At 35.7% G+C, this 24,393-nt stretch overlaps 1 protein-coding gene across 2 annotated transcripts in view; it reads right to left on the bottom strand.

Annotated features, from left to right (window-relative positions):
• Window positions 1-1,526: 1,526 nt before the first annotated feature.
• LOC149780181 (zinc finger CCCH-type with G patch domain-containing protein-like) overlaps window positions 1,527-24,393 on the bottom strand; it is a 100,434-nt gene continuing 77,567 nt past the window's right edge. Inside the window, exons 11-13 of one of the 2 annotated variants that reach the window (XM_089936927.1) lie at window positions 10,300-10,433; window positions 2,448-2,530; window positions 1,527-1,913 (exon numbers count right to left, since the gene is read on the bottom strand). In XM_089936927.1, the coding sequence (XP_089793053.1) occupies window positions 1,775-1,913; window positions 2,448-2,530; window positions 10,300-10,433 (356 nt within the window). In that variant the 3' untranslated portion in view covers window positions 1,527-1,774. Of the gene's footprint in view, window positions 1,914-2,447; window positions 2,531-10,299; window positions 10,434-10,726; window positions 10,777-24,393 lie in introns of those variants that run through there. The other variant, XM_089936928.1, reaches the window with a different exon arrangement.

Genomic DNA, 24,393 nt, shown 5'->3' with positions numbered 1-24,393 from the left:
AGAAAGACAGAAAACTTTATCATCATAAGAAATATGCAAGTAAAGTTAGAAAAATAAGATGGGGGATATTTCCCTTTGAGGAGAACACTCCTCCACCTTGATTTTAGGTACATGACTTCCACAATACTTGTATGTGGATTGCATGGCCTCTGTATGTAGAAAGTGTGATACTCAGTATGAGCTGAAGTAGCAAAGCTTTGTACAAAGGGGACATAATAGTGTTAGCCTTTGAGGGCTGAGTGTGTGAAGTAGTTCTTCTAAGGTTTTATGGGTATTGTAATTGATAAAGAAATGTTTCTTCTACTGAGCGCAACAGAGTATAATAACTTCTGCCATAGCAATTCAGATTCCATATCTTACGAGAAACAGAAGGGAGCAGCAAATGATAAAGAAATGTACCAAAAGCAGGTTCATCTGATCTATCTGTATGAAGTATGCAACAGGAATATGAAAATTAAAATATGAATTTCATCTTACACTCAAATTTTCATTTTTATATACATATATACATAATTGATGTACAAGATTTACATACAACAAATTCACAACAAATACAAAAGCAGAATATGGACAAATCAATTTAGCTGCCTGCTGTTAAACAAAGCCAAGATCCTATTCATCAGCAACAGATGATATTATTACTTGCTATCCATATCAAATGTAACGTTCAGACACTCACTGGTACACTGGTTGTGATCAATGTATTAATTTCAGAAATGTTTTCATGAATTTTGGAAGGCTTACATGACCATAAATATATGCATTTTAATTTCATCAGAGGACACAGAAGTGCCAAATAATAATGTCTCTTAATTGTAAGTCAAAATGGTAAAGTGAAAAGAACATGATGTCTAAAAGCTGTATTTTGTTGTCATTCTAATTGAATGGGTGTCAGTTGTCTCAGTATGCTGGCAGGTAGAGCATTTTCTTGTAAACATGATTTAAGAATAAATTGTTATTTTGGCCACTACATTTGGTTCCAAGTGGATTATGCTTGACTTGACCTACCCAATCATGCCTGACTTGGTCTACCCAATCATGCTTTACTTGGCCTACCCAATCATGTTTGACTTGGCCTACCCAATCATACTTGACTTGGCCTACCCAATCATGCTTGACCTGGCCTACCCAATCATGCTTGACTTGGCCTACCCGATCATGCTTGACTTGACCTAGAAGATCATGTTTGACTTGGCCTACCCGATCATGCTTGACTTGGCCTAGCCAATTAGCAACATGCTTATCCCAGTCCAGATAAGTTTTGAAATTCTGTGGACATGGGTTACAATAATTTCTGTTAGTGGAGTGAAAGGGGGCCAATGATTAAGTGCTAAAAATCTCATTGTTAATATGAAACGGTCAAATTTCATTCTCATAAGTAGTTTGGAGAAGGCCATTGTCTATTTTAAACAACTAATCTTCTTCTGATAAATAATTAATCTTATTTCAAGCTCTCTCTCCTCATTAACACATAATCTTTACTTAAGTGATCTGACTGATGAGAGGAATGAAAGACAAAAAAAAGATAAATGCAAATATTTAATACTAGCTGTATAACCATTGTTCTTTTTCAAAAATTAAACAGTGGAAGAGCCTGTGGTTGTATGATTAAAATAAATGCTCACTGAATAAAATAAAAATGGTTCAATTAATATCTGATTACATTGATAAGTATGGCTATATCATAAATCTTAAAATGGCAAGTGTCTTTGTCAGTTAAAAAGAATAAACACATTCTTAAATTACAAATAAATATCTTTTTATTTATGTTTTACTAGAATATTGCTAATTTTTTATGATTGTTTCTTTTTGTTTGATGGGATTCTATAGTTTTCTCAGAATCCTTGAGACTAGACAAATAGTTCTGTAGCGATCCAATTTTCTGCCGCACTTGTTCTGCCATTTTCTTGTCCCTGTAAATTATAATAAAAAATTAAAGCCGTCTAATCCAGACTACTACTGGAGAGTCATCCACTAATCAGAGGTGACCAAACTCTCAAATGCAAATTTTTCAATGTTACATGTTTTGTGTTAATATTTATGCAATCACTATACATCAGCTACCTCACAAATAATGCCCTCATGAATTAAAAATGATGTTATAATCATCTTGGCTTCGATTAGGAACAATTAGGACTACACTGTTTGCATCAAGCTTAAAAAAGGTTACATGAGAGTAGTCTCCCCTTAGGTATAGGAATTTAATACCCCAAACTATATCTCACTTATAAAAATGTCTCTAATATTAACCTGCTGTAGGAATAAAACATGTATCTGCCATTCAAATGTATCTCAACATCAGCTGTATACACCTATGTTCTTTCTCCATCACTTTATTTTACTACTACGACAACTGCTTGAACATAAAAGGTAGATGGAGTTCTATGTGCAGAGACTTTCTGTTCAGAATACTGTATGCAAATTTGATGGAATATTTAATGGCATACCTTGTTTCATTTCTTGTTAAAGATTGTTGTAGTCTAGAGAGCTCTTTCATCACTGACCTAATCTCCTCACTGGTTTTCAGAAGCTGAAAGAAACATATCTCTTTATTATGACGGGAGTTGCATGTAGTATTGGCACACAAAATAAAATGAGTTTATGTGGAGTTATATGAGATAAAAAATGTGGTGTATCTAGAATGATTCAAAATAAAGATGCATGTAGAGTGGCACAAGTTAAAAATGAGTTGAATGTAGAGTGGCTGGCATGAGATAGAAATGAGCAACATCTAGCATGGCATGAGATGAAAATGAGTTGCATAGTACTTTTTAGCATGATATAAAAATGAGTTGCTTTAAAGTGGCATGAGATAAAAATGAGCTGCATGTAGAGTGGCATAAAATAAAAAAAATGAGATGCATCTAGAGTGGCATGATAGCAAATAAGCTGGATCTTGAACGGCTTGAGACTAAAATGAGTTGGATATTGAGAGGATCAAGATAAAATGAGTTGCATGTAGAGTTAGATGAGATACAAATGAGTTGCATGTTGGGTGGCTGACATGAAATTAAAACAATGAGCTGTATCTAGAGTCACATGAGATTATAATGTGATGTATGTAGAGTGGTATGAGATAAAAATGAGTTGTTTTGAAGAGAAACTTTGATTGGCTCATTCTAGCAATAAGAATGGTCATGTTAGATCTCAATGGCAAATTTGTTTTACTTGCATTCATCATGTTGTGTTAGTTTATGTTCCTGAGAAATGAGGAAATATTAGCACAGGAAGCCATGGGTAATAAAGAAACATAGCAGATTTTGCCTGTGGCTTGCAATGATGAATTCTTAGTCCAATTTTTTTATGTGTTTTTGTTAAAGACAAAATTAACCATGCAGAGTGATTACATGTAATTCCATTGTCAAAATCTTCAATCTTGAAAGTTATTATTTTCTGAAAGTTGTCAGACTCTTCAATATCGGTGATAAGTAGTTATTACAAGTAATCTGCAGATCATAATGCCTAAATAGAAGTGAACATTTCTGAAAAACACTAGAACTTCTTAAGTAAGAAGCAACCCAACACAAAGTAAAATTTCAGCAATAAACTCATTCATGATCTGCATCCTGATGTGAACGATGTGGACACCAGCCTACCATCCTGATGTAAACAATGTGGACACCAACCTACCATCCTGATGTAAACAATGTGGACACCAACCTACCATCCTGATGTAAACAATGTAGACACCAACCTACCATCCTGATATAAACAATGTGGACACCAACCTACCATCCTGATGTAAACAATGTGGACACCAACCTACCATCCTGATGTAAACAATGTGGACACCAACCTACCATCCTGATATAAACAATGTGAACACCAACCTGCCATCCTGATGTGAACAATGTGGACACCAACCTACCATCCTGATGTAAACAATGTGGACACCAACCTACCATCCTGATGTAAACAATGTGAACACCAACCTACCATCCTGATGTAAACAATATGGACACTAACCTGCCATCCTATGTGAACAATGTGAACACCAACCATACTGATGTAAACAATGTGGACACAAACCTACCATCCTGATGTAAACAATGTGGACACCAACCTACCATTCTGATGTAAACAATGTGGACACCAACCTACCATCCTGATGTAAACAATGTGGACACCAACCTACCATCCTGATGTAAACAATGTGGACACAAACCTACCATCCTGATGTAAACAATGTGGACACAAACCTACCATCCTGATGTAAACAATGTGGACACCAACCTACCATTCTGATGTAAACAATGTGGACACCAACCTACCATCCTGATGTAAACAATGTGGACACCAACCTACCATCCTGATGTAAACAATGTAGACACCAACCTACCATCCTGATGTAAACAATGTGGACACCAACCTACCATCCTGATGTAAACAATGTGGACACCAACCTACCATCCTGATATAAACAATGTGAACACCAACCTGCCATCCTGATGTGAACAATGTGGACACCAACCTACCATCCTGATGTAAACAATGTGGACACCAACCTACCATTCTGATGTAAACAATGTGGACACCAACCTACCATCCTGATGTAAACAATGTGGACACCAACCTACCATCCTGATGTAAACAATGTGGACACAAACCTACCATCCTGATGTAAACAATGTGGACACAAACCTACCATCCTGATGTAAACAATGTGGACACCAACCTACCATTCTGATGTAAACAATGTGGACACCAACCTACCATCCTGATGTAAACAATGTGGACACCAACCTACCATCCTGATGTAAACAATGTAGACACCAACCTACCATCCTGATGTAAACAATGTGGACACCAACCTACCATCCTGATGTAAACAATGTGGACACCAACCTACCATCCTGATATAAACAATGTGAACACCAACCTGCCATCCTGATGTGAACAATGTGGACACCAACCTACCATCCTGATGTAAACAATGTGGACATACCATCCTGATGTAAACAATGTGAACACCAACCTACCATCCTGATGTAAACAATATGGACACTAACCTGCTATCCTATGTGAACAATATGGACACCAACCATACTGATGTGAATAATGTGGACACAAACCTGCCATCCTGATGTGAACAATGTGGACATCAACCCGCCATACTGATGTGGACACCAACCTGACATACTGAAGTGAACAATGTGGACACCAACCTGCTATCCTGATGTGAACAATGTGGACACCAACCTGCTATCCTGATGTGAACAATGTGGACACCAACCTGCCATCAAGATCTGAACAATGTGGACACCAACCTGCCATCATGTGAACAATGTGGACACCAACCTGCCATCCTGATGTGAACAATGTGGACACCAACCTGCTATCCTGATGTGAACAATGTGGACATCAACCTGCCACCCTGTTGTGAACAATGTGGGCACCAACCTGGCATCATGATGTAAACAATGTGGACACCAACCTGCCATGTAAACAATGTGGACACCAACCTGCCATCATGATGTGAACAATGGACACTAACCTTCCATCCTGATGTGAACAATGTGGAAACCAACCTGCCATCATGATGTGAACAATGTGAAATCTACTGATTTAGAAGTCAATGTGAAATCTACTGATTTAGAAGTCAATGTGAAATCTACTGCTTTAGAAGTCAATGTGAAATCTACTGATTTAGATCAAATGTGAAATCCACTGATCTAAAAGATAAATCAGTACTTATTTAGAAGTCTATGTGAAATCTACTGATTTAGAAGTCAATGTGAAATCTACTTATTTCAAATCCAATGTGAAATCTACTGATTTAGAAGTCAATGTGAAATCTACTTATTTTGAATCCAATGTGAAATCTACTGATTTAGAAGTCAATGTGAAATCTACTTTTTTCAAATCCAATGTGAAATCTACTGATTTAGAAGCCTAAATGAAACTGACTGATTTAGAAGTCAATGTGAAATCTACCTATTTTGAAATTCACTGATCTAAGAGATAATGTGAAACCTATTGATTTAAAAGTCGATGTGAAATCTGATTTAGATCAAATGTGAAATTCACTGATCTAAAAGATAAATCAGTACTTATTTAGAAGTCTATGTGAAATCTACTGATTTTGAATTCAATGTGAAATCTACTGATGTAGAAACCAATCTAAAATCTACTGATTAGAAGCCAATGTGAAATTCACTGATCCAAAAGATAATGTGATATCTACTGATTTTGAAGCCAATGTGAAATTCACTGATCCAAAAGATAATGTGAAATCTACTGATTTTGAAGCCAATGAGAAATTCACTGATCCAAAAGATAATGTGAAATCTACTGATTAAGAAGGTAACTTGAAATCTACTTATTTGGAAGCCAATGAATGAGAAATCTACTGATTTTGAAGAAGATCTAATTTTGAAATCCAACAATCTAGAAGCCAATCTAAATCAAAATTTTCAAATCTAATGATTTAGAAGCATATATAATTTTGAAATCTGCTGATTTAGAAGCCAATTTAAAATCTATTGATTTAGAAGCCAGTAAGAATCTATTGATTTAGAAGCCAATTTGAAATCTACTGATTTAGAAACCAATTTGAAATCTACTGATTTAGAAGCCAAACTGAAATCTACTGATTCAGAAGACAATTTTGAATACTATTGATTTAGAACCCAATCAAATCAAAATTTTGAAATCTACAGATTTATAAGTCAATCTGAAATCTATTTGATTTAGAAGCCAATCAAATTAAAAGTTTGGAATCAACTGATTTAGAAGACAATATGAAATCTACTGATTTAGAAAGCCAATGTTAATTTATTTGATTTAGAAGCAAATTTAAAATCTACTGATTTAGAAGCTAATCTAATCCAAATTTCAAAATCTACTGATTTAGAAGCCAATCTGATAAGAAATCTTAACTCTACAGATTTCTTGTCATAGTTCTGTGACATGTATACATCTCCCAAACATTACATCACGTTGATTTTACCTAATTTACATTACTCTAATAAAAATATTTTCATCGCAAAGAAAAAGGCATAATTAATATGGTTTTTTCCTCATAACTGGAGTCATCCAAGATGTTGATGATATAAACCTATTTCCACGTTTTCTCACAGTCTCTAAAACTAATCAGATAACAAGCTCTGCCATTCTTAAGTAATATCACCTTATTAATATGAACAGTAGAGTTGGGAATGGCCAAAAAATATGTACCATGGTATTTCTGAAAGTACCACCATATGTAACACAGTATGCTGTAGTTATAGTATGAACCGACAATCAAAGTTCAAGGGCATGACCTTGGGATATTTTTCTTTATAAAATTTCCAACTCTCATATCTGGAAACATATCTTTCTAAGATTTTTAGCAAAATAACTACATAATATATGTATGATATTATTTTGAGGACTAAAAAATATTAAAAGAAAAAAATATTTTAGCTTAAAAGAAACTACAGCCCCCCCTGAAAAATAAATAGTCAGTACCTTATAGTAGATGAATTTGCTATGTGTATGTTAATTGTTACACAAGTTGCAATCTAAAAGCTGTAACTAATTTGAGGGGACCCATGTGGCCGTGTGGTCTAAGGCGCTCACCATTATGGATCACTGCCATCTCATCACTGTCTGCGTGGGTTTGAGTCTCAGGTTCGGCCAATGTGGATATGTGAGAATGCTTGCCAGTAGCTTCTCATGGGTCGGTGGTTCTTTCTGGGTTTTCCCAGGTTTTTCCTCCACCATTTATGCTGGCTGCCATGTATAGCCTATCTTGTGCTGAAAATGGTATTAAACCCAACAATAACAAAATTACTCATGTGAGATGATTAAGCTTACACTATAGCTGGTACTGTGATTAAGCTTACACTATAGCTGGTACTGTGATTAAACTTACACCATAGCTGGTACTATCATTAAGCTTACACTAGAGCTGATACTATCATTAAGCTTACACTATAGCTGGTACTATCATTAAACTTACACTATAGCTGATACTGTGATTAAGCTTACACTATAGCTGATACTGTGATTAAGCTTACACTATAGCTGGTACTATCATTAAGCTTACACTAGAGCTGGTACTATCATTAAACTTACACTATAGCTGATACTACTAAAAGCTGTAACTAATTTGAGGGGACCCATGTGGCCGTGTGGTCTAAGGCGCTCACCATTATGGATCACTGCCATCTCATCACTGTCTGCGTGGGTTTGAGTCTCAGGTTCGGCCAATGTGGATATGTGAGAATGCTTGCCAGTAGCTTCTCATGGGTCGGTGGTTCTTTCTGGGTTTTCCCAGGTTTTTCCTCCACCATTTATGCTGGCTGCCATGTATAGCCTATCTTGTGCTGAAAATGGTATTAAACCCAACAATAACAAAATTACTCATGTGAGATGATTAAGCTTACACTATAGCTGGTACTGTGATTAAGCTTACACTATAGCTGGTACTGTGATTAAACTTACACCATAGCTGGTACTATCATTAAGCTTACACTAGAGCTGATACTATCATTAAGCTTACACTATAGCTGGTACTATCATTAAACTTACACTATAGCTGATACTGTGATTAAGCTTACACTATAGCTGATACTGTGATTAAGCTTACACTATAGCTGGTACTATCATTAAGCTTACACTAGAGCTGGTACTATCATTAAACTTACACTATAGCTGATACTTTGATTAAACTTACACTATAGCTGATACTGTGATTAAGCTTATACTATAGCTGGTACTATCATTAAGCTTACACTAGAGCTGGTACTATCATTAAGCTTACACTATAGCTGATACTGTGATTAAGTTTACACTATAGCTGATACTGTGATTAGGCTTACACTATAGCTGATACTGTGACAAAGCTTACACTGTAGCTGGTACTATCATTAAGCATACACTATAGCTGATACTGTGATTAAGTTTACACTATAGCTGATACTGTGATTAGGCTTACACTATAGCTGATACTGTGATTAAGTTTACACTATAGCTGATACTGTGATTAAGCTTACACTATAGCTGATACTATGATTAAGCTTACACTAGAGCTGGTACTATCATTAAGCTTACACTATAGCTGATACTGTGATTAAGTTTACACTATAGCTGATACTGTGATTAGGCTTACACTATAGCTGATACTGTGACAAAGCTTATACTGTAGCTGGTACTATCATTAAGCATACACTATAGCTGATACTGTGATTAAGTTTACACTATAGCTGATACTGTGATTAGGCTTACACTATAGCTGATACTGTGACAAAGCTTACACTAGCTGATACTGTGATTAGGCTTACACTATAGCTGATACTTTGATTAGGCTTACACTATAGCTGATACTGCAACTAAGCTTACACTATAGCTGATACTGTGATTAGGCTTACACTATAGCTGATACTGTGATTAAGTTTACACTATAACTGACACTGTGATTAAGCTTACACTATAGCTGATACTGTCATTAAGCTTACACTATAGCTGATACTGTGATTAGGCTTACACTATAGCTGATACTGTGATTAAGCTTACACTATAGCTGGTACTATCATTAAGCTTACACTATAGCTGATACTGTCATTAAGCTTACACTATGGCTGATATTGTGATTAAGCTTACACTGTAGCTGATACTGTAATTAAGCTTACACTATAGCTGATACTGTGAAAGACATAGTGCTGACATTAGAGAACCTATTGATGAAAATATGATGTGTTGATATCGAAACCTACAATTTACTAGCTACACTATTGATATAATAGGTATGGAAACTATGAATAAGATGCCAGCACCCAGGCAAGATATTTATCAGAGGAGGACAGTAATAAAAAGCACACTTACTCAACAAACACAAAAATATTTAGTTGACTTGATAAATTATGTAAAATTCAAACAGAAAATGTGTGCATCTGACAACTGCGGGATTATTATCACTCTCACAAAGCAATTCATACAATTAATTTATTGACATATGCTAGTAAATGTGCCTTTTTGTTTTATTTCACTTTTTTCCACCCAAATATTCAAAGAAGTTGGATTTTGCCCATGTGTGTTATACATTCCATTCTGGATGCCATGCTGGCATATGTGAAACATGTGATTAGGTGATCATAAACACAATTAAATTTGTAATATTCATTAGTTTGTGAATTCAATCTGTTATATTAATCATTATTATGTGACAGATATAAACATTTTGTAAGATAATAGATACTTTTTTCAACACAAAGCCCACTGCTGTTATCAACTTTAAAAACTGAAATAAACTTTGAACTACTCTGCATGATAAACATTAGTTAAATGAAGGCAAGATCAATGTATATATGCATGTACCTGCACCCCTAGATTTTTATCCGACTTTTTGCGAAGGTCATGTTCTGAGATCTGGTGATGGGGTCGTCCATGAGATGGGCCAGCAGCTGAAGAATTGCTACAAGGATGTCTGTGTATCAAATCACTCAAATTACCTGAAACAGAAATGTTAAGGATGTCTGTGTATCAAATCACTCAAATTACCTGAAACAGAAATGTTAAGAATGTCTGTGTATCAAATCACTCAAATTACCTGAAACAGAAATGTTAAAAATGTCGGTGTATCAAATCAATCAAATTACCTGAAACAGAAATGTTAAGAATGTCTGTGTATCAAATCAATCAAATTACCTAAAACAGAAATGTTAAGGATGTCTGTGTATCAAATCACTCAAATTACCTGAAACAGAAATGTTAAGAATGTCTGTGTATCAAATCACTCAAATTACCTGAAACAGAAATGTTAAGAATGTCTGTGTATCAAATCACTCAAATTACCTGAAACAGAAATGTTAAGAATGTCTGTGTATCAAATCAATCAAATTACCTGAAACAGAAATGTCAAGGATGTCTGTGTATCAAATCACTCAGATTATCTGAAACAAAAATGTTAATAAAGTTGATACCTAGTGATAATACACCATTTCTGACACTTTAATACCAGCTTTACATGTGCGCCCATCAACAGCTCCCAGCCGTATTAGCTGGTAACCTTTGAGGTGTCCCCCCATGTTGCTGAAAATGTATAAAGGATTTTTATGTTAATGTGGCCCCCAAAGGTCTGTGTGTTGTATTTCCATAAAAGAATACAAAATAATTTGGATATAAAAATTTATTTAGGTAGTATTTTAGAATTTGAGGTTGATCTATCTATCCTATGTAGTACTTGTCAAGTTACCTGGTCTGGTTTGTCAACATTCCAAAGATAAAAGATTTGGGTAATTATACTTCCTGATAAAGACAGATGTCCTAGGCTGTTTTCCTCCATCCAGTTTCCACTTGTGACCTTTGGCCACTTTAATACCAGCTACATATAAATGTGTCACATCAGTTACATCTCTCTCTATGTGAATAATAATGGATGGAAGCAATAAGTTTGCTGCTAGACTAAAATTAGTATGCACACCTTTTCAAAAGCAATTTGTTATTTGCATAAACAGCCATCTGCATATGATTCGGATGGTGTGGTATAAATTGTTTTCAAATCTTATCAGTGTCAGACGAGTATAAAACCTTGAGAAGTTAATGTCAACTAAATGAAGGAAATGGTAGATCTTGTCTCCACAACCAGGAAATAAACCCTGGGTGCTTAAATTAGTTTCAGTTGGATTGACCTCCCCTGAAAATGGGTGTATGCCTGTAATCACTTGTTTAATCATGCAAGTATGGATGTATGTCAGCACAGTACTGGCTATATGGTGCCAAGTGAAAGGCAAGTTATAAAAATGCAAAGATGAAGAAATGCCAAAAAATCAAGCTTAAATAAGATAATTTGAATTTCATAAAAGTAAATGTTACAAGAATACTGCATCAAGGCTGGATTCATGTAGTACAAAAGTAGCATGCATGTAGAAGGAATAATAGCACATCATCACAATCCTGGCAACATAGTGCCACATATGGGTAGGTATCCCCATGAAGGTATGGAAAACAAATATAAAAACAAAGGTAATATACTTAAAACATCCTCCATTGTCAGAAAGGTTGAATTCATTACTTAATGCCTCTATTGACAAGCAAGAATGTGTATGGGGTGTATCCATATGCATTCCCAATGGAAAGAATGTGCATGGGGTATATCAATATGCATTCCCAATGGAATGAATGTGCATGGGGTGTATCCATATGCATTCCCAATGGAAAGAATGTGCATCGGTTGTATTCATAGGCATTCCCAATGGAAAGAATGTGCATGGGGTGTATCCAAATGCATTCCCAATGAAAAGAATGTGCATGGGGTGTATCCATATGCATTCCCAATGGAAAGAATGTATATGGGGTGTATCCATATGTATTCCCAATGGAAAGAATGTGCATGGGGTGTATCCATATGCATTTGCAATGGAAAGAATGTGTATGGGGTGTATCCATATGCATTCCCAATGGAAAGAATGTGCATCGGTTGTATTCATATGCATTCCCAATGGAAAGAATGTGCATGTAGTGTATCCCTATGCATTTGCAATGGAAGGAATGTGCATGGGGTGTATCCAAATGCATTCCCAATGAAAAGAATGTGTATGGGGTGTATCCAAATGCATTCCCAATAAAAAGAATGTGTATGGGGTATATCGATATGTATTCCCAATGGAAAGAATGTGCATGGGGTGTATCCATATGCATTTGCAATGGAAAGAATGTGTATGGGGTGTATCCATATGTATTCCCAATGGAAAGAATGTGCATGGGGTGTATCCATATGCATTTGCAATGGAAAGAATGTGTATGGGGTGTATCCATATGCATTCCTAATGGAAAGAATGTGCATGGTGTGTATCCAAATGCATTCCCAATAAAAAGAATGTGTATGGGGTATATCGATATGTATTCCCAATGGAAAGAATGTGCATGGGGTGTATCCATATGCATTTGCAATGGAAAGAATGTGTATGGGGTGTATCCATATGTATTCCCAATGGAAAGAATGTGCATGGGGTGTATCCATATGCATTTGCAATGGAAAGAATGTGTATGGGGTGTATCCATATGCATTCCTAATGGAAAGAATGTGCATGGTGTGTATCCATATGCATTCCCAATGGAAAGAATGTGCATGAGGTATATCAATATGCATTCCCAATGGAAAGAATGTGCATGGGGTGTATCGATATGCATTCACAATGGAAAGAATGTGCATGGAGTATATCAAATTGCTTTCCCAATGGAAAGAATGTGTATGGGGTGTATCCATATGCATTCCCAATGGAAAGAATGTGCATGGGGTGTATCCATATGTATTCCCAATGGAAAGAATGTGCATGGGGTGTATCCATATGCATTTGCAATGGAAAGAATGTGTATGGGGTATATCCATATGCATTCCTAATGGAAAGAATGTGCATGGTGTGTATCCATATGCATTCCCAATGGAAAGAATGTGCATGAGGTATATCAATATGCATTCCCAATGGAAAGAATGTGCATGGGGTGTATCGATATGCATTCACAATGGAAAGAATGTGCATGGAGTATATCAAAATGCATTCCCAATGGAAAGAATGTGTATGGGGTGTATCCATATGCATTCCCAATGGAAAGAATGTGCATGGGGTGTATCCATATGCATTCCCAATGGAAAGAATGTGTATGGGGTGTATCCATATGCATTTGCAATGGAAAGAATGTGTATGGGGTGTATCCATATGCATTCCCAATGGAAAGAATGTGCATTGGTTGTATTCATATGCATTCCCAATGGAAAGAATGTGCATGTAGTGTATCCCTATGCATTTGCAATGGAAGGAATGTGCATGGGGTGTATCCATATGCATTCCCAATGAAAAGAATGTGTATGGGGTGTATCCAAATGCATTCCCAATGAAAAGAATGTGTATGGGGTGTATCCATATGTATTCCCAATGGAAAGAATGTGCATGGGGTGTATCCATATGTATTCCTAATGGAAAGAATGTGTATGGGTTGTATCCATGTGCATTCCCAATGCATTTGTCAATTATTTATTTTAATTTGCATCATGCAAATGCTACAACTCTATGGTCATAAACTAAGCAACAGAAAGAAGCAAAACCAAAACTGAACAAATAATTTAATGCTCCAAGTTATTAAATGAAAATTTAAGAGGAACTTACAGTTTTATGCATTAAATCCAAAATAATCCTAAAATGTTCTACACAAGTCTGAACATTTATAGTGTTCTGAACAATTTCTAGGTCCTGAATGTGCCGATGTACCAGTAGCCTTGAATATGCTATACTGACAACACTCTTTATGTATCACATTGACTTTGTGAAAAACTGACCTTTGAATAATTCACAATAACCCCAGAATAATATTTTCTTCGAGAGTCAACAAACACTTTGTAATTCTAATGAATAATCCAAACAAATGGTTCATCTCAAACTATATTTGAACACTACAAGGAATACATATGCAGGCAAATATTAAAACAAAAACAAAAGAAAATGGGAATTGTCCACTTCTTCACTTTATATACATGCTGTGGCTTTACATCACAATATTTTCATACTTAATCTCTGTCAAAATACCTCAGATGAGACAATACCATCACAAAAAAATCATGTCATAACAGAATCCATCACAGGAATCAATCATCCAATGTGAAACTAACCCCAAACTTGTCAACAGGTTTATTATTAAGAATGATTTTAAAACTATTTATATCTCATATGCAATCTAGTCATGCACCAAAAGTAAAAGACACCATACAGATATACATAATAAAACTTAAAATGGGCAGTGCAACACAGCCATACAGGCACAAGTACCAATGATGGAAATTCTATGATTCTTGCCAATTATAAAGCTATAGCACTATAAGAGATCTTACCCATATCACTATTATAATTAAATCTTTTTCCAGTTTTTAAAACTTTCAATGAAGTGCACTAACAGAAAAATACATGCTTATTCTGCAATAGATATATCACTTTCCCAGTGTTGATCTGAACTACACTCTATGCCACTTCCCCAGTGTTTATATGAACTGAACCCTATGCCACTTTCTCAGTGTTGATCTGAACTACAGTCTATGCCACTTTCCCAGTGTTGATCTGAACTGCACCCAAAATTATTACTGTCAATATTTTGTTGACTTGGAAAGAACTTATCCAAAAGTTTAGTTTAAAAGCAGCTCCTATGGGGGCAAAGTACAGACCAATCCTAAAATGACCAAGTCAGAACATTCAGTGTTATAAAAACAGTTCTGGCTACTTCAGGTCTTTTAACCCATATATAGCACGACATCATTATAACACCCATATTTTTTGCCACAAAGAGCAATTCTTCATTATAACACCCATATTTTTGGCCTCATTATAACAGCCATGTTTTTACCCATATATAGTGCTTTCTTCATTATAAGAAAACTGTTTTACCCACATACAGTGCTTTCTCATTTTAACACCCATATGTTTCACCCATATAAAATGCATCCTCATTACAACAACCAGACATTTTACACACAATGCTTCCTCATCATAACATCCACTTTTTAACAATATATAAAGCATTTTCTCATAACACTCATGTATTACCCCTAAATAATGTTTCCTCTCTAAAACACACATGATTGTACCCATATATAGCACTTCCACATTAAAAGACCCATTAAATTTTGCCCATATATGGTACTGTCTCATTAAAACACCCATATATTTTAAAAATATATAGCACTTCCTCATTATAACATTCATAATTTATATAGCATTTTGTCATTATAATGCCCATGTTTTTACCCATATATATCACTCCTCAATATATGACCCATATGTATAACCCATATACAGCCCTAGCCAATTATAAAAACCAATGTTTTATTATATACAGGTAGCACTTCCAAAATATAATGGCCACATATATTACCCATATACAAAAGTAGCACTTCCTAACACCTGTGTTTTAACCCATATATGGTGCTTCCTCATTATAACATTTGTGCTTACAGCACTTCTTCAGCATTACACTCCCATTTTTAACCATACAGAGTGCCTCATTATATTAGCCATAATTTTACCCATATACAGCACTTCTCAATATAACACTGTTGTCTTTACCCATATAAAGCAATTCATCACTCTAACACCAATGTTTTACCAATATAAAGAACTTCCTCATTATAACACCTATTTGCTTTTGCCAATAATTAGCTCTCCTTCATTATAGCAAACATGTTTTACCCATACAGAGTGATTCCTCATTATAACACCCATAGAGTTATTCTTCATTATAACACCCAACCTCTATATAGCACTTCCTCATTATAATACTTTAATGGGAACCACACAGTATACTGCCTTACAGTGAGATGTCCCTATAGTAAATTAAGTGATAGATATAACTTTACAGCCACCTGATAAAATGGAATCCATGTCCATGTTCACCTTATAAAATGAAGCATGAGATAACAAAGTGTTTTATAGTGATGCAATTCATCCAACTGCATACGGATCTGGCCATCTCAACATCTTCAATATGTCCTTACAGATCAGGCCATCTCAATATACACTTATAGATCAAGGCATCTCAATATACACTGATAGATCAAGGCATCTCAATACACCCTGATAGATCAAAGCATCTCAATATATCCTGATAGATCAAGGCATCTCAATATACACTGATAGATCAAGGCATCTCAATACACCCTGATAGATCAAAGCATCTCAATATATCCTGATAGATCAAGGCATCTCAATATACCCTGATAGATCAAGGCATCTCAATATATCCTGATAGATCAAGGCATCTCAATATACACTGATAGATCAAGACATCTCAATATACACTGATAGATCAAGGCATCTCAATGTACACTGATAGATCAAGGCATCTCAATATGCTCCAACAGATCTGGCCATCTCTATGCCCTGACAGATCTGCCACCTTAATATAACCAAACAAATCAGGAAAGACAATTCGAGTTTAAGTGAATGATCTTCATGGTCCCCTGGTGATAAGATTTACACAATTCTCATCCCAAAGAAATTATATATTGAGACTGCTATGGTCTTGATACACCAGGATTTCCATGCACAAATTTAATGAATATATAATGTTATGACCTGATATGAGAGATAACCTGTCGTCTGTTTTTAGCAGAAGGGGTGTTCTTTCAAGGCAGGCGCTAATGTATATAATACTCAAAGGCATGAGTTATCTTCTGGTTGAGCTAAGTCAAAATAAAATACATGAACTGTATATAGTGTTCAAAAGTGAAGAAGTGAACTCATCAGTATGCAAGTATTTTACACCTGGATATACAACGAAGCTTACGATGAAAAACAGTGATGAAAGCTGCTGTCAAAATTTTTAACACATAATGGATGCCTCATAGAGCTTTTATTTGATTGATAATTTATAGTCATTTTGAGTGTCACATGAAGTAAACAGACATATACTAGTGGTTTACGAAGCCATCAACAATCAGCTACACCATGTATACTCAATTATAAGATGAGTCCAACTGCAAACTGCACTGACCCAGATATGCAATCACATAATGTGCCAGCAGACCTGGGTCTGTGCAGTTTCTTAGGAGTACTCAGCAGAACAAACAGCATAGGCAATGATTGCAGGCATATTATGTGATGGTAGATCAGAATATATATATATATATATATATATATATATATATATATATATATATATATATATATATAGGTTACCCATACGCCATTTATACTCAAACACCTAGTACAGTGCACATAGAATGATGGAATGATCTAATGACTTAAAAAAAGGAACAAGAATCCCACTCCTCTCCCTCAACCCACAGTCTCATCAGCTTTTTATCTTCCAAGCCCTCACTTCCACCCAATCAGTTCCTGGTGTGGGAGGGAGGGGGGAATCAAAATTTGGACATATATATATATATATATATATATATATATATATATATATATATATATATATATATATATATATATATATATAGGCCAACCAAAGTTTAAAACCAGTACCTTGAAGGATTTTTGTTGAATGGTGTAGGGCAGGCATGTCCAACCTGGGGCCTGCACGCAGCCCAGTCCTTCACTTTGTGCGGCCTGTGCCATATAAGCAGTTCTTTTAAAAATATGCATTTTCATTAATATGCATAATTTGTGATAAGGAGCTGTTCTTGTTCATGTGGCCCACAACTGTAAGCATTTTATCTCTGATCTGGTCCCCAGCCCAAAAAAGTTGGAAACACCTAAATTATTCCACAAATTACATGGATTTTATTGTGTATGAATGGATAGATATCACATAATCCATGTGTATGAATGGATAGATATCACATAATCCTTGTGTATGAATGGATAGATGATATCACATAATCCATGTGTATGAATGGATAGATATCATATAATCCATGTGTATGAATGGATAGATGATATCACATAATCTTTGTGTATGAATTGATAGATGATATCACATAATCCTTGTGTATGAATGGATAGATGATATCATATAATCCATGTGTATGAAAGGATAGATGATATCATATAATCCATGTGTATGAATGGATAGATGATATCACATAATCCATGTGTATGAATGGATAAATGATATCACATAATCATGTGTATGAATGGATAGATGATATCACATAATCCATGTGTATGAATAGATAGATGATATCACATAATCCATGTGTATGAATGGATAGATGATATCACATAATCCATGTGTTTTCTAACACAAGAATAAGAACCAGTCATTAATTACATGCAGCCTGGTACTTTAGTAAATTATGGTTTTATGGTATTTTATTACTACCATATGTTTGGGGGCCCCGAGTGGCCGAGTGGTCTAAAGCGCTCGCCGTTCCGGATCACTGCCATCTCACCTCTGTCTGCGTGGGTTCGAGTCCAAGGCTCGGCTAGCATGGGTACGTGGGAAAGCCTGCCAGTAGCTTCTTGTGGGTCGGTGGTTCTTCCCTGGGTTTTCCAGGGTTCTTCCTCCACCAGTTATACTGGCCGCCATGTATAGCCTATCTTGTGCTGAAAAATGGCGTTAAACCCTAGAACAACAACAACTACCATATGTTTATAATGAATAATACCTGTTTGACTTTCATAAAGATGGCACTTACAGGGTTAAACAAATAGCTCTCACTTTGAACTTCAGCTCTGATATTATGCCCATAAAAGAGACAATGTAAATATGTTGTACAGGTGGGTTATATTGACTCAGGCAACATTATGTCAACAATATCATTATTGTAGATCACTACAAAGATCAAGACTCTCTTAGAAAACAAGATACAAAAGATTCAAATGACCACCCTTTGTTGTCTGTATAGTTCTGTCATAGTTCTGTCATTTTTTAAATCTTTAGTTTGGAAATTTGTGGAGGCTAATAAACAAAATTAACTGCAAATAAAAACTTTGACAGAAGGAAATTTTATGAACTCTAGGACCTCATTAAAATGTGTCTTTTTACAAAACTACACAAATTTATACTCATTATAATAAATGAAACCGCTATGCAGTGTGTTTGTCTCTGCGTGCATTTGTGTTTTTATATATATAAATACATACATATATATATATATATATATATATATATATATATATATATATATATATATATATATATATATATATATATGCCTTGAAACCATAAATTGACTGGCCTAAGGTGGAACAGTAAAAACAGTTCCCTGTGTTAGGGGATAGTGGTATAGTTTCTACAGCATGAAATGCTGACAGTACAGAAAGTTGATGAAGAGAAACCATGCAGATGTGCGGTTGATCGATATTTGGCAAGTTGTGAGATCATTGGTCTTGCATTGATTAGCGAAAAATTTATGTATAGAATGGACACGTTGGACTCTCTAATTTACAAATGAACTTGAATAAAAGTCTTTGGAAATTTGGGGTAAACTTATGACTTCTAGCGGGCTGGGTTTGACACCGCTCGGTCAAGCAAATACCCCTGGCTTTTTGGCAATTGTTAAAAACCTCTTTAAATTTGGGAAAACAATATAGATTGACACCTTGTGTTAACATTTTGTGTGTTGTTTTAATAAGACTTCATTTACAACAGAACTATTGATACGAAAATAATTCATGATATGTTAATCAAAGTCATCAAATCACCAGCTGAAGCAAGTATATACATTTAAAAGAACACTGAATACATTCAACAGTTGCACATGAAGTCGCAGGTCTTAATACGATAATGAAAAACAAATTGCTTTAATTAAATGGTTCATTTTGGGACTGATCATCTTGATGATAAATGTTCGACCTCTATATAATATACTTATCTTTCTATATATTTACTGAAGTTCTGTGTGTGTAACTTCCAAATTTGGTTAGTGATAATTCTATCTCACCTTAATGGGATTTTTCACTTGATTCACATCTGTTCTCTCCTGTTTGAATAGTAAGTAGGCAAATGATAAAATTGGGGCAGATATAGCTCATTTAATAATCATAAAATAAATTTTTCATATCAAAGATGTCTTTTCAATATCTTTACATGTGTAAAATCTCACCGCAAACAAAATGTTTTAACATTACAGATGGGTTGATTAATTGGGCAATTTACATGTCGTAAATTTAATTGCATGTATTGGACATGCATGGTATGACTGCATCACGAGTTTTTCCAACTTTCACTCTGACTGTCCTGGAAACCCAAATACATCAAAACTCATAGATTCCAAAAATGTTTTCAACCTCAAACAATCAGTTAACCAACCCACCCATAAACATGGTCACATTTTAGACTGGATTCTTCATAGACCTGATGATAACATTCTACGGTCCTCCCTGGTATCCCATGACCTTGCATCAGATCACCTCTGCATTATATGCCATCTTGATGTATCAGTCCCCAACCCTCCACCTTTATGTGCTACTAAGAGAAATCTCCGTATGATAAATAGAACCAAACTAAATGCAAGACATCCAAGCTAACCTAACAACTTGCTTACCTCCTACCGCAGAACAACTTTATAACTGCTTGCGTTCATTGCTTGACAAACATGCCCCAGCTACCAAGTGTAGAGTATCAATTCAAAAGTGTTCTCCATGGTATAGCAGTGTTAGGGACCAGTTTCACAGTGCTAAAAGAGACCGCCGTAAAGCTGAGAAGCTTTGGCTTTCCACCAGACTCACTATTCATAAGCAAATATATGAAGCCACTAAGAAGAATGTCACAAATATAGTCCATGCAGCGAAATCAGCCCACTACACTACTAAGATCATGGAAAGTTCCAGCTGCAAAGAGCTCTTCGAGATTACTAACAAAATAATGTCAATGAACAAATCTACACCACTTCCAACTACCTTCTCTTCAGTCGACCTTCCGGACATGTTTGCAAATTTCTTCCGTGACAAAGTACAAACCATTAGAGATAAGCTTGACATCACAATTTCAATTGACTCATCGTCACCATACAGTTGGGATACAGAATTTGAGCGGCAACCATTAGCAGCATTTGAACCTGTCTCTATGGATTTTGTACGTACAATCCTGATGAAGAGTGCACCAAAGTCATGTGAACTTGATCCAATTCCAACATCACTGCTGCTTGAGTGCTTAGATCCAGTATTGCCTTCACTAACTGATGTTACTAATACCTCTCTCTCATCTGGGGAATTCCCATCATTTTTCAAAACTGCCATTGTAAAGCCTCTGCTGAAGAAACCAACACTAGACCATAACGATTTAAAGAACTACCGCCCAGTCTCTAATCTCCCATTCATATCAAAAATCTTAGAAAAGGTTGTTCTATCCCAGCTTGTATCTCATCTAAATTCAAACAGTCTTTTTAGCAATGTACAGTCTGTATATCGCCCTTGCCACAGTACTGAAACTAATCTTCTAAAAGTAGTTAATGACATTCTCTCTGCGTTGGATAGCGGAATGATTACAGTCCTCACCCTCCTTGATTTGTCTGCAGCATTTGACACAATAGACCATGATATATTACTTCACCGTCTCCAGCATGTATTTGGCATTCATGATACAGCCTTACTGTGGTTCAAGTCCTACTTGGTCAACAGGACACAAATTGTGTCTGCAAATGGAATACACTCCAGCCCAGTTGATCTATGTTGTGGTGTTCCATAGGGGTCTGTTCTTGGACCTGTTCTCTTCATTTTGTACACTCAGCCACTCTCAAGTGTCATAGATCATCATCCAGTGTCTCACCAATTGTATGCTGATGACACCCAAATATACAAATCTAGCCACCCAACTGAAATTGATGCTACCAACCAAGATGTAGAGAGGTGCATTTCTGATGTGAAATCATGGATGACATGTAACAAGCTGCAGATGAATGATGATAAAACTGGGGCCATTCTGATCACAACACAAAGACTTTCTCATTCACATCCTTATCTCAAACAATAAATATGAGCAACACCAACATTAAATTCACACAATCAGTATGAAGCCTAGGTGTTACTCTGAACAGTACTCTCACACTGCATCAACATGTCATGAACATATGCAAGGCTGCATATCTTGAGCTGAGACGCATCATCTCAATTTGCAAATATCTTTCAGTTGATGCCACTAAAACACTTGTGTGTTCATTAGTACTTTCAAGACTGGACTATTGTAACTCAATTCTGTCTGGTTCATCTCAATATCTGCTCTAGAAACTTCAAAAAGTTCAAAACACAGCTGCTCGGATCATACTTAGAGTACCACGATCAGAGCACACCTCCCCGCTGCTCTGTACCCTACACTGGCTATCCATTCGATCCAGAATCAAACACAAAATTTGTTCTCTATGTTTCACTGTCAGACTCTAGTCCAACATACCTATCCGACCTCACCCATGTGTACACACCAGCAAGATACTTACACTCCTCTTTTGACAATCATATACTCATTATTCCAAGTATGAAAACAAAGTCATATGGACAGCGTTCTTTTGCATACCAGGGCCCAGCAACGTGGAATGAATTGCCCACTGAACTTAGACACAAAGACACAGTGATCACATTCAAGAGGGCTCTCAAAACTCACTTATTTCGACTGCAAGAACAAACTTAAAGACCTAATAATGTTTCCTACCTAAAATATTCTCAGCATGTTTTTTAATGTTTTCTAATTTCATTGTGTTTGTTTTTGTAATCATATCATTATATGTTTTTTATCTTATAGGTGTTGTATAATGTTGTAAAGTGCTTAGAGCTTCTAAAGATTAGGTGCTATACAAAGTCCTCATTATTATTATTATTATTATTTTCAAACACTGTTGTCTCACATGCAAGAAACATTTTAAAACAATACCAGGGATTGTTATATGCACCAGCTTTTCTTCTTATAGTTTAGCTAAGTAGCTGGTATCAGAAATCTCTCTCTACAAGTTTTCCACTGGGCACTCAAGGACATGGATTCAGGCATGTGTATCTCCAGTTATGGAAGAAAGATACACTCCAAAATCACAAATAAGCATCAAGTGTGTAAATGGGGTCCTTCCTACATATCATGATTTTATGTTATTCTAGGCTAAAGTAGTTGGTAGAAGCACAATTTTACCATTTTCCCAACCGAGGATGTCCTTGGTTGGAGGTGTGTCCTCAGTATGTTGGTGTGAAAACTCATGAATGTCCTCAGTTTACACCAAATACAAATGTGCACACATACACACATGCACACACACACACAGACACAAACACAAAGTTTGATAATGATATATGGTGAAGAGTTTGAGTAACTGTGCAGGGAAAATTTTTAAAAAATGGATGGCCAATGGAGTAACATGAGATTTTTCACAATACTGTGACTGTATACAAATATGCTGTTTACACTTTAGCACACTTCCCTGATCCCATATCCATCAAAATTTAACACACACAGAATTCAATAGCTCAATTACCACATCAATAAAACTAATCCATCATACCATAGCACTAAAAATGACTCATTATACACCTGTACAAAGTTGCCAATGGATTAGCTACAGGGATCGAGGTCCAGACTCCATAAAATCAATAATTTCACTATCAAATAGTGTAGAAGAAAATATATGAAAGTTCTACATTCTTCCCAGTCACAGTAATGTGACCAGCAAACAACCATTATGCTGCATATTTATTGTATATATTCATTTCCAAGTTCTATCCAACTATCAACAACATAGACCCAGATATGCCACCACGTAATGCATCAGCTGATCAAGGTCTATGTTGTTTGTTTCACTGATTAGTGCTAACAAATTAAACAAGACTTTGATGTGCTGGTGCTTTATGTGTCTGCAGATCAGGGTCTATGTTGTAACTGACTAGTCTCGTAAAGTAGCTCTCAGACCTGTACTGAGAGTAATGGACTCTTTTACTTCAAAGATTTGGGGTTGATTTATTAGACTCGGATCTTACTAAAGGGTAATTATATTCATTAAGCTTTCCTTCAATTATGGAGAAATGACTTGTTATATCTGTTACGCTGAATGTAAATGCCAAC

This window comes from Sinohyriopsis cumingii, chromosome 16 (assembly GCF_028554795.1).
Source record: "Sinohyriopsis cumingii isolate HCF-2022 chromosome 16, ASM2855479v2, whole genome shotgun sequence".
In the NCBI taxonomy this organism is placed as follows: Eukaryota; Metazoa; Mollusca; class Bivalvia; order Unionida; family Unionidae; genus Sinohyriopsis; species Sinohyriopsis cumingii.
Note: the sequence above shows the minus strand (reverse complement) of the source record. Positions and strands in the feature narration are given on the sequence as shown.